Raw genomic sequence first — 12,474 nt, 5'->3', positions numbered from 1 at the left:
GACAGCATCCATGGAGAGGAATAAACATTTGACATTTCGGATCAGGACCACGATGAATAGAAAGTAATGTGGCAAAATCTAGAATTTTGGTTCCCTCATTTCCAGTCTGAGGAAGGGTCTTGGCCCAACACATTGATTGCTTATTCTTCTCCCTAGATGCTACCTGATATGCTGAATACCTCCAGCATTTTGTGAGATATCCCAGAGATTTGCTGAGGAAAGGATTTGACCAGGCAGGCAGACAGAAACCCAGTGGTGATGGTCAGCACCAAGAGAGTGACAGTGCTGAATTACTATATTCTCAGGAATAAGCAGAGTCCTTTCCAAACAGAGAGGTGTATTCCCAGAGACACGAAAGAGCAGCCTTCAACAGATGGAACTATACCCCCTCTTACACCGCCGGCGTCCCCCAACTCCTGGCCCAAGACCATTCCTCCCCACCCCTCCACCCGTCCCAGTATATGTATTTCAGACTGTGATTGGTAATCTTTAGGTTCCAGAGAAAATGTAACTGTCCAGTATGAGGTCAGTAATTTCTTTAACGCTCCTCATTTTCCTTCACAGGGCCGAGCTCAGTGATCAGCGAGCTCCTGGCAAGCTGGGACGATTTCCAGCTGCTGACGGACTTCTACCGGGACAGGCTGGAGCAGGCGATGGAAGGAGGGGTTCACGGAGTGAGCCTGGCGTTAACGGCCGAGAATCAGTTCAGCGGAGAGGAACATCGGGTGAGTCGGAGGGAGAATGTGTTGAATTTTTGCACATCACATGACTAATGGGTGTTGAAACTCTTGACTCATCGGATTTTAAATTAGATAAATAACAACTGGGAAATAAATACTCTACATGCAATCTCAAACATGCAAATCTGAACCAGCGATAAAAAGAGGTGAAAAGACCCCGCGGACTGATGGGGAGCTGCTCAAAGTTCAGTGTAAGTTCTGTGGGCTTACAGCATTAAATGCAAATATGACAGGAAGTTTCAGTCTATGAAGAATGTACAGAGTGATGGGAGGATGTCACTGAGAACCGGGACATCATAAGTGAATGCCACAGGAGCTCAAGTGTGCTCTCTTCTGGGTGGATGTGATTCTGTTACAATCCGTAACTACAAACGTTTAGGATCGAGGAATACTGCCATGTTGTAATGTGTAATCACTGAATAAACCTCCGCTGGAAAAGGCAAAGGAAAGGTGTCAAATGTCAGTGAGTAATCCGTTATCATGTTGCACACTGGCGGACTGAGATGAATCATATCATCTTTTCTGCAACTTCTCTTAGACTGTTCAGTCTGTTATATACAAAAAAACCCTCCTGTTTTATTTCTTCCTCTGTGATTATTATTTTCTGAGTTCTGTTTTAGTTTGTCAAATCCAGTGAGGAATTATTTATGGATTTGGAGCCACGTCAATGAAGCGGTCACAGACCAGCCAGGATCTCATTGACTGGTGGACCAAGTTCACGGTGAATGTCCTTCCGTGTGCTCTGTACTCAGAATGTACAGTCCATGTCCAGACAGGTTCAGCACCCGTCCGGGTGACTGCTCAGTGTGATCCCGTTACACAGCACATCATTTACTTCTCATTCTCTGTGTGAATCTGTCAGTCCCCAATATGTTCACTGTTACTCTTCACAGAAAATCTCTGATCTCGCTGATAAGGGAGAGCGGGCGGACAGTTCTAAATTCCTCCTGAGCCTGGTGATGGAGAAAGGCTTCTGCGCCCAGAGGGTGATGTGGGAAACCTTTGTGAAAATGCGGAAAGATGTTCCAATGTTGGACAAAATACTGAAGGAAATACAGATATATGGTGAGAAAATATCAGAGATTAATTCAAATTTGGATTGAATGCAGCACACTTTAACATTTTACACATCATTCCCTCAATTTATTTAAATTCAAACAGGTCGTGATCCCTCCCAACAACCAATTCCTGCTCGACATTTACTAAAGGTTCTCAGTGAGCTGAAAGGTAAGTGAAAGTGAATTGAACATTGAAGATTATAATACAGGAATAAGCCATTGTCATATAATATTTTATGGAACCAGCTGAGAAGTAAATCAAACATACCCAAACTCTACTCTCTCCTTCCTACACCTAAAAGCTTCTAATAATTTGCCTCTACCACCTTACAGGGCAGTGTGTTCCAGGCAGCCACGGATCTCTGATTAAAAAAAAATAAAGCTATCCCTCACATCGCACTTCATTCTACACAGTCTCACCTTCAATATGTTCCCTCTGGTAATAGACTTCTTAACCGCGACAAACCAATTATTTCTGTCCACTCTATCTAACCCTCTCATAACCTTGTCAACCTGTGTCAGAGCTCCCCTCGGCCTCCGATGATCCAGAGAAAACAAACTAATTTTATCTGGCCTGTCATGATGGCACATGCCCTCTGAAACAGCCAGCATCCTGGTAAACCTCTTCTGCTCCCTGTCTAAAGCCTCAACACCCCTCCAGTAGTGGGGCGATTGGAGCGGTGCGCAATAGCCCTAATGAGGCCGAAGCAGAGTTCATCAAGTTGAAACTTGACCTCTGTTTCCAGCAACGGTTGTAATTTGTGCAGAGCCGCTAAGTAGTTGAGCCACGAGGATCTGACCAGGTACATGTTTGCACTGTGATAGAGAACACACTGAGACACAGGGGAGCATGTTTGCTAGAGGGAGAATTTTCAAAGGACATTTTGAGGAACAAGGCACAGAGCTGGTGAGTTTGAGGAAAGTGGTGACACTGCTCTGGGGCCTGCAACCACAGATCCTTCCACCAAAGTCTGAGTGGAGAACGGGGCAATCCAGAGAATGAAAAAAAACAACTTATATTTCTTCACACCAAAACGTCAAAACTTTCTTTTGCCAGCCACTGTCACCTCCTGAACAGCCTCCTCCTTAACCATTTTCTAAACCCCCCCACCAGATTCTGCAAATTATCTTTTCTTAGAATTGGGCATCCGCTGAAGTTCCAGTCACAAAATAGTAATAATAGCGTCACTTTAATTAGAAAATCAGTTAACATCCCAACTGGTGTGTACAACCACAGAGCAGCATATCAATAACACTGTGTTCACATCTGCACTCGCTAGTGCAAACACTGCTACAGTGTTAGTGAGGGTGAGATTGGGGGACATTTTCATAAGCACAGTCCACGGAAGCTGAAATTCCTGTCTGCCGGTGTTGTGTGGAAGGGTGAGAGATGGGAATTAGGACAGGGAAACCGAGGGTCGTGGGACCGCGGTAAGGAAGGTTCAAAGGACTGAAAATATATATAAACAATATTGCAATCAGTTAAATTATGACCGTCTGGATGGGAAGCTTACAACATCCATATGTCCATCATGTCTGTGGAAATGGAGCCCGGGGCAGTGCATGGGCTCAAGTGATTGTGAGGCTTCATCATCGCAGACTGAGTTGGATCTCTGACTGCACATTTAACAGAGGAAAGAGCATAGGAAAGACAAATATCAGAAAACTTATTAATATTGCATCAGCACGTTTTATCTGATTATTCGAAGCTCCTAACAGAAATATAAGGAATCTCGGCCGGAACCCTGGTTCAGTCTCTCTCATTTACAAGAACAATTCCCAAAGATGATAATTTAAACAATGGACCAGAGATAAATGAATCAGGACATTTAGAAACTACTCACGGCTCTGTCACCTCTGTTAATGCTGTTCCAGTCCACATCTGGTCAATGAAACCCCTTCACTTCCCCTAAACCATGGATTTGGTAAATCACTACAAGCTTGTTCTTCACTATTCCTCATTTGTTTGCTGAGGGGAACAGACACTACAGTGGAATTCCCACACCCATTTCTGAATATGCAACAGATACACTCCCTGATTATTGAAAAACATCATTTCTACCACCGTCATGTTCTCCAAAGTAAATATGTCCACTATTAATGTTTTCCTACGCTCCCTATCACAGCCAAACACATTGAATGAAGACTGACAGGGTCCTGACACACTGTGAGATCAGATCTTATCAGGGAAATTAATGTAAACAAATCCTTGGAGGCAGCTGGGGATTGCATAAAAGAAAAGGAAACGCAATATGATGTAGCAAAAGTGAGTGGGAAGTTATTTGATTGGTAAGCTTTTAAAATCTAACAAAAGGCAAAAAACAAACATAAAGAAGGGATGAAGGCAAAAGAATTGGAATTATAGGTTAACAAACAGAAAATGATGGAGAAACTCGGCAGACCAGGCGGCATCTATGGAGAAAGTACAGTCAACTTTTCAGGCCGACAACATTCGGTGGGACTGGAGCAAAAACACTGAAGAGTAGGTTTGAAAGGTGGAGGGCGGGACCGGGAGAGAAGGGAGAAACGCCAGGTGATAGGTGAAACTTGGAGGGGGAGGGATGAGCAAAGAGCTAGGAAGCTGGTTAGTGAAAGACACAGAAGGCCATGTACGAAAGCAAAAAGGGGATGGAGAGAGCACCAGAGGGAGGCGTAGATGATCTCTGTATGATCACTTGTTCATCGGTGAGACACGACGTTTCACCAAGCATCTGCACTGTGTCCGCCAGAACAAGCGGGATCTCCCAGTGACCACCCATTTTATTGCCACTTACCATTCCCATTCTGATACTTCAGTCCATGACATCCTCCACTGTCGGGGTAAGGCCACTCTCAGGTTGGAGGAACAATTCCTTATGTTGCGTCTGAGTAGCCTCCAAACCTGATGAGATGAATATCGATTTCTGAATCTTCCAGTAAAGCTTCCGCTCCCCCTTCACCCTTCCTAATACCCTCTTACTTCTCTCATGTTGTCTCCTTGCCTGTCTATTGCCTCCTTCTGGTGCAACCCTCCTCCCCACCCCTAACCTTTTTCTTTCTTCCAGGGCCTTCTGTATCTATCAAGAATCAACTTCCTAGCTCTTTGTTTCATCCCTTCTCCTCCAAGTTTCACCTGTCGCCTGGCATTTCTCTCCGCCCCCCCCCCCCCCACCCCACCTTTCAAATCTACTCATCAGCCTTTTGCCTCCAGTCCTGCCAAAGGATCTCGGACCGAAGCGTCAACTGATCCATAGATGCTGCCTGGCCTGCTGAGTTCCTCCAGTATTTTGTGTGTGTTGCTTGGATTTCCAGCATCTGCAGATTTTCTCATGTTTGTGAAATTATACGCTAATTAGCCTAACCTAAGTGATTGGGAAGCTGTTGGAGTCTATAAATTATTTTAAATTACTGGGATTTCACATTGCACTTTTAGATGCAGATATAATGTAAAGATTTTTCCTCCTCGTTTACGTGAAGGATGTAAAAAATAAACTCAATTCAATTAGTAATGTTCAGGTTTCGAGGCATTTGGAGCCTAATGATAAAATAAGTCAGAGTCAGCCTAGTTTGCATGAAGGGAAATCTTGCTTAACAAATTTGCTAGAGTTCATTGAGTAAGTACCAAGCAGCCTGAAAAAGGAGAGGTAGTGGATGTCACTTACTTGGATTTTCAGAAGGCGTTTGGTATGTTGCCAGACACAAGGCTGCTTAACAAGATAAAATCTGATGGTGTTACAGGAAAGATACTGGCCTGAATAGCGGAATGGCCGACAATCGGGAGTCAGGGTGTGGAAATAAAAGGAACATGTTCTGTTTGACTGCCGGTGACTGGTGTTTTTTTTTCCAGGGGTCATTATTGGGACGAGTTTTCACATTGTTCGTCAATGATTTAGATAATTGAATTGATGGCATTGTGACAAAGTTTACGGATGATACAAAGATAGGTGAAGGAGTAGTTATTGCTACAGAAGTAATGCGATTGCAGCAGGACTTAGTCAAATTGGAAGAGTGGGCAAAATATGGCAGATGGAACACAGTGTTGGAAAATGTATGGTAATGAATTGTGGTAAAAGGGACAATAGTGCAGACTGTTATCTAAATGGGCAGAATGTTTAAACATCCGAGTATAATGTGGCATTATGCTGGCACCAACGTTGTGGGCCGAAGGGCCTATTCCTGTGCTGTTCTATATTCGATGTAGGTCCAGTGAGCGATACAATTCTGCACCAGCTGCTACCGAAATTCCTCAATCTCTGCTCTCTTCTTCAGCACCCGACCTGTAATCAGCATGGTTTCAAACTTGTATCAAATTATAGACCAGAAGTAACTACCCTTTCTCCACTTTCCACAGATGTTGGCTGACCTGTACTCACATCTACACTCCTGTCCTTCTACAGCTGCGTTGCAGAGGGTATGCTAACATGGTGCATAACTGTGGCAGACTAGAAGATAGTGCGGTTTGTCAAAACTTCCCAACACATCACCGGCACACCCAGCCTACCTTCCATCAGGGTCATATGTACAGAAAGGTTCCGGAAAGGGTCTCCCTCTCTCATGAGGGAGGAAGCTACATAGCAGCCGCAGCAGGCCCACTAGACTAATAATCAGTTATTTCCTCAAGCAGTCTGTCACAACCACCTGAGGTCAGAGTGACTCCTGTATTGTATATATTAATATTTATTGTGTTTTTCATTGCGTTCTTTATCTGAGTTTTTTTTTGTGCTACATCAGAAACGGAATAACAATTATTTCCTTCTCCTTTACATTTGTTTATCTTGCATCTGTTGAGTATTTGCAGCACATACTCTTCAAGAGACAAGGAACTGTAGATCTGCCGTCTCAGATCATTTTCCGGAGGAACTCAGAGAGCTGAGCCTCATCTGTGATGATGGAAGGGGGCGGGGATTGTCTGTGTTGTGTGTCAAAATGCTGACTGTCTCAATCTCCTGAGCAAGACATTTTAAATCAGTGATGGTGAAAGGAGAGAGGGGAGCTGTGATTCTCCGACCAGTTCCTTTGACAGAATGCCCTTTACCCTTTTCTCTGTCTCCATATGTCATATGAACACTGCTTTGAAAGTTCTTCCACAGAAACAATGATAGCTGTGCTAGCAGTCGGAGGGTGTCCAGTACAGGACAGTCGGGGTCAGTAAACTGCCAGGAAAATTCTCACCTTCACAGCACATATTAATACGGAAATTCTGATGATCCGGGGTTTACCTTGCCCGAGCCTCTCTATCCAGTTTGAGGGTTTGGTAGTCGAATTTACTTCACTGTACGTACATCATTTGAGAAATTCAATTAATGCAATAGCCTTGAGCTATCTATTGTTTACTTAAATACTGAATTCTGAGTTGAAGCATCTAACAGTTTGTTCACTGTATGTTCCCATGGAAGAAGTTCAACAGAAACACAAGGAGACTCTGCGGGCACAAACTGAAACACTGAGAGTGAACACGATCCTGATGAGGGAGAAGGTGAAGGTTTTCCAACTGGTTGATCGATACGCTGAGCTCATGGTCATTTCTACTGTTCGAGATCAGAGACTGGTGGAACATGAGCTGCTGTCAAGAGGCAGAGACCACGAGGAGTGGAGAGAGAAGCATCTCCACGGAGAGCTGGAAAAAATCCAGTCTGATCAGTTGTTCCAGGGCAACTTTTCAGGGTGTAAATCCAAATCTGGCAGCTCGGCAGCAGTGGCTGGAGTCTCAGGGATCGGGAAAACAACAATGATACACAAGATCGTTCAGGACTGGGCCATGGGAAAAATATACCAACAGTTCCAGTTTGTGTTCAGCTTCCAATTCCGCAAATTAAGCACCATTAACTGTCAAATAAGCCTGACAGAACTGATTCTGGATCAGTATCCTAATTTTGGGAATATTCTGGGAGAGGTCTGGAAGAAGCCAGAGGGATTGCTGTTTATATTCGATGGTTTGGATGAATTCAATGAGAAAATTGATTTTGATGACAGTCAGAGAGACACAGAACCTCAGTACACATGCACAGATCCTGGCTCCAAGTGCAAGGTGTCCGACATTGTGTACAGTTTAATCCAGCACAAGCTGCTCCCAGGGTGTTCAGTGTTGGTGACCACACGTCCCGCTGGGCTACATATATTGGAAAAGGCTAAGATCAGTGTCTGGGCTGAAATCCTGGGATTTTCTAGTGAGGAACGGAAGGAATATTTCATCAGACATTTTGAAGATCAGACGGTGGCGGAAGCTGTTTTCAAACATGTGAAGGAGAACGAGATCCTGTACACCATGAGCTACAACCCCTCCTACTGCTGTATTCTCGCTCTGGCACTGGGCCCCTTCTTCACAAGAAGAGACAGGGACCCTCAGCGAATTCCCAAGACCATCACCCAACTCTATTCCTATTATATTTATAACATCTTGAAAAGCCACGGCCGTGAAGTTGAGAACCCTCGTGATGTGTTATTCAGAATTGGTCAGATGGCCTTCAGAGGAGTGTCCGAGAAGAAGATTGTTTTTACAGATGGGGATTTGATCAACTACAATCTGCAGCCTTCCCAGTTCCTGTCCGGGTTCCTGATGGAGCTTTTGGAGAGGGAGGATTCTGGCCGGTGTGTGGTGTACACATTCCCACACCTCACTATCCAAGAGTTTGTAGCTGCAGTCGCACAATTCCTGAATCCACATCCCGGGGATATCCAGAAATTCCTCACTGAAGCCCACAACAAAACAGATGGACGATTTGAGCTACTTCTCCGTTTTGTTGCTGGTCTTTCCAACCCAATGACAGCTCGGGGCCTGGAGGAGTTCCTCCGTCCATTTCCTCGTCAAACAACCTGCCGGGTGATTAACTGGGTGAAGGAGGAGGTTAAACGTAAGAGTGGAAACATGAGGAGTGAAGCTGGTAAAAGGAGCCTCCTGATCACATTGCACTACCTGTTTGAGTCTCAGAATCATGAACTGGCTCAGGCCACACTGCAGTCAGTGAAAAAACTTTCATTCAGTGGAATGACACTGACCCCGATTGACTGCGCGGTCCTGTCTCATGTCATCAGACACTGTGAAACAATAAAACACCTCGACCTGGACAACTGCCACATTCAGTGTGAAGGAATCCAGAGGCTGGAACCCGGGCTACATAAGTGCCAAGAGTTGAGGTAACTCGATTTATTTCTCACTCTGAACTGTGAAACCGTTCCATTGTCTTGTTTCAATGCAAAGGAATTAGGGTAAATCTGTATTAAATCAAATTGTGAAAAATTGTGACAAATGCTCAGGGAATCGTCAATAATTCCCCATGGCTGGGAGGGTTGCATGATTCCTTGTGAAGGGATATTGGAGACTTCATCAGTTCAGTGAACAATGGCGATTGGTTTATTGGTAATAAATCACAGGAATGGCCGTGTTTCTCGCTGCCTGTGACACGTCCATTGACAATGTTCCTTCTCACTGTTACTGACAACCAGACCAACCCTGACTGCAGCAGGTGGGTCAGAGCCTCACACCCACTTTTCGGTGAGGGACAAGAGACAGTCAGAAGGCGGTCTGAGTGAAAATGAAATAAATACCATTTTGAGATTGTCCTCTCTGCCCTTCCTCGTGTGTGACAATCACCATCAGTCCACCTGTGTGACTGTGCTCACTACCAGATACCCAGACCCTATGGGCAAATGTCTGCTCTCGAATATGATCCTCAGTTTAGAACCACTCCTCCAGTACAATCTAATACTGCATCATCTCATCTTGTAGGATTATCGTTTCCCCTCGGACCTTGCTGTAGGTCCTCTCCTCCACATTGCCTTTCCTTTCTTGGGGATCTCTTCCCCTTCCGCATTCCTCCTGTGGCCTCTCTAATAAACTTATCCATTCCTTTCTTGGGGTTCTCTCTTCATCGCCCTTTCGCCTTGTGGATCTCTGTTCCCCATCTCCGTTCCTCCTGTCCAAACTCTCTTCCCCATCCACCTTCCTCCTGTTGGATCTTTCTTCTCAATTCCCCTTCCTACTGTGGGATCTCCATTCCCCATCCCCCTTCCCCTTGAAGGTCGCCCTACCTCATCCCCCATCCTCCTGTGGGATCTCTCTTCCCCATCCCCATTCTTCCTGTGGGATCTCTCTTCCCCATCCCGCTTCCTCCTGTGGGATTCCCAACCCAACCCCCTTCCTTTTGTGGGATCTCTCTTACCCATATCCCTTCCTCCTCTGGGATCTCTCTTCCCCATCTCCCTTCCTCCTGTGGAACCACTCTTCCCCATCCCCTTCCTCCTGTGGGATCTCTCTTATCCATATCCCTTCCTCCTGTGGGATCTCTCTTCCCCATTCCCCTTCCTCCTGTGGGATCTCTCTTCCCCGCCCCATTCCTTCTGTGGGATCTCTCTTCCCCATCCCCCTTATTCCTGTGGGATCTCTCTTCCCCGTCCCCTTCCTCCTGTGGGATCTCTCTTCCCCATCCCCGTTCTTCCTGTTGGATCTCTCTTCCCCATCCCCCTTCCTCCTGTGGGATCTCTCTTCCACATCCACCTTCCTCCTGTGGGATCTCTCTTCTCCATCCCACTTCCTCCTGTGGAATCTCTCTTCCCCACCCCCTTCCTCCTGTGGGATCTCTCTTCCCCACCCCCTTCCTCCTGTGGGATCTCTCTTCCCCATCCCCGTTCTTCCTGTTGGATCTCTCTTCCCCATCCTGCTTCCTCCTGTGGGATTCCCAACCCAACCCTCTTCCTTTTGTGGGATCTCTCTTACCCATATCCCTTCCTCCTCTGGGATCTCTCTTCCCCATCCCCTTCCTCCTGTGGGATCTCTCTTCCCCATTCCCCTTCCTCCTGTGGGATCTCTCTTCCCCGTCCCCTTCCTCCCGTGGGATCTCTCTTCCCCATCCCCCTTCTTCCTGTGGGATCTCTCTTCCCCATTCCCCTTCCTCCTGTGGGATCTCTCTTCCCCACCCCCTTCCTCCTGTGGGATCTCTCTTCCCCACCCCCTTCCTCCTGTGGGATCTCTCTTCCACATCCCCCTTCCTCCTGTGGGATTTCTCTTCCCCATCCCACTTCCTCCTGTGGGATCTCTCTTCCCCACCCCCTTCCTCCTGTGGGATCTCTCTTCCCCACCCCCTTCCTCCTGTGGGATCTCTCTTCCCCATCCCCCTTCCTCCTGTGGGATCTCTCTTCCCCATCCCCCTTCCTCCTGTGGGATCTCTCTTCCACATCCCCCTTCCTCCTGTGGGATTTCTCTTCCCCATCCCACTTCCTCCTGTGGGATCTCTCTTCCACATCCCCCTTCCTCCTGAGTGATTTCTCTTCCCCATCCCACTTCCTCCTGTGGGATCTCTTTTCCCCTTTCCTCTTCCTCCTGTGGGATCTCTCTTCCCCATCCCCCTTTCTCCTGTGGGATCTCTCTTCCCCATCAACCTTCTTCCTGTGGGATCACTCTTCCCCATCCCCTTCCTCCTGTGGGATCTCTCTTCCCCATCCCGCTTCCTCCTGTGGGATTCCCAACCCAACCCCCTTCCTTTTGTGGGATCTCTCTTACCCATATCCCTTCCTCCTCTGGGATCTCTCTTCCCCATCCCCTTCCTCCTGTGGGATCTCTCTTCCCCATTCCCCTTCCTCCTGTGGGATCTCTCTTCCCCGTCCCCTTCCTCCTGTGGGATCTCTCTTCCCCATCCCCCTTCTTCCTGTGGGATCTCTCTTCCCCATTCCCCTTCCTCCTGTGGGATCTCTCTTCCCCACCCCCTTCCTCCTGTGGGATCTCTCTTCCCCATCCCCCTTCCTCCTGTGGGATCTCCCTTCCACATCCCCCTTCCTCCTGTGGAATTTTTCTTCCCCATCCCACTTCCTCCTGTGGGATCTCTCTTCCACATCCCCCTTCCTCCTGTGTGATTTCTCTTCCCCATCCCACTTCCTCCTGTGGGATCTCTTTTCCCCTTTCCTCTTCCTCCTGTGGGATCACTCTTCCCCATCCCCTTCCTCCTGTGGGATCTCTGTTCCCAATCCCCCTTCCTCCTGTGTGATCTCTCTTCCCCATCCCACTTCCTCCTGTGTGATCTCTCTTCCCCATCCCCCTTCCTCCTGTGTGATCTCTCTTCCCCGTCCCCCTTCCTCCTGTGTGATCTCTCTTCCCCATCCCCCTTCCTCCTGTGGGATCTCTCTTCTCCATCCACCTTCTTCCTGTGGGATTTTTCTTTCCCATCCCACTTCCTCCTGTGGGATCTCCATCCCCGACCCCCTTCCTCTTGTGGGATTCCCTACCCATCCCCCTTCCTCCTGTGTGATCTCTCTTCCCCATCCACCTTCTTCCTGTGGGATTTTTCTTTCCCATCCCACTTCCTCCTGTGGGATCTCCATCCCCGACTCCCCTTCATTTCTGACTTCCAGCGATTCTTCCTTTTCTTCAGGTGGTTCACGTCCACTATCTCCCATCGAAATTTATGCACTAACAACTCTTCCTCAGTGGTGGACTTTTTCTCATTTTTCAGCTCTGCTCCGTCATACCTTGTCTCATCCAAAATACTTTTCTGACCATTGTGGAAAGAACAAAAAATGGGGAGGTTACAGGATCACAACGGCAGATTAAATTACTGACATTCGGTGAATACCTTGGAGTTGGTCAGTGAGGGACATTGACAGTGATGGGAACTCCGATCAGTGATTTACTGTACGGTTTAAGGTTTCCTGAAATATTCGAAGAGAGAGAAATTTGTTGAGATCACCTGTTTGAATCAATTTGTTCA

General features: G+C 47.0%; 1 protein-coding gene across 1 annotated transcript in view; it reads left to right on the top strand.

Moving 5' to 3' along the window:
* Nucleotides 1–12,474, top strand: part of LOC132390500 (uncharacterized) — a 105,963-nt gene that overhangs the window by 20,884 nt on the left and 72,605 nt on the right. Inside the window, exons 4-7 of the mRNA XM_059963114.1 lie at nt 565–725; nt 1,634–1,805; nt 1,902–1,967; nt 7,174–8,911. Coding sequence (XP_059819097.1) covers nt 565–725; nt 1,634–1,805; nt 1,902–1,967; nt 7,174–8,911 — 2,137 coding nt within the window. The remainder of the gene's footprint in view (nt 1–564; nt 726–1,633; nt 1,806–1,901; nt 1,968–7,173; nt 8,912–12,474) is intronic.

Source organism: Hypanus sabinus, unplaced genomic scaffold, assembly GCF_030144855.1.
Source record: "Hypanus sabinus isolate sHypSab1 unplaced genomic scaffold, sHypSab1.hap1 scaffold_93, whole genome shotgun sequence".
Lineage (NCBI taxonomy): Eukaryota > Metazoa > Chordata > Chondrichthyes > Myliobatiformes > Dasyatidae > Hypanus > Hypanus sabinus.
Note: the sequence above shows the minus strand (reverse complement) of the source record. Positions and strands in the feature narration are given on the sequence as shown.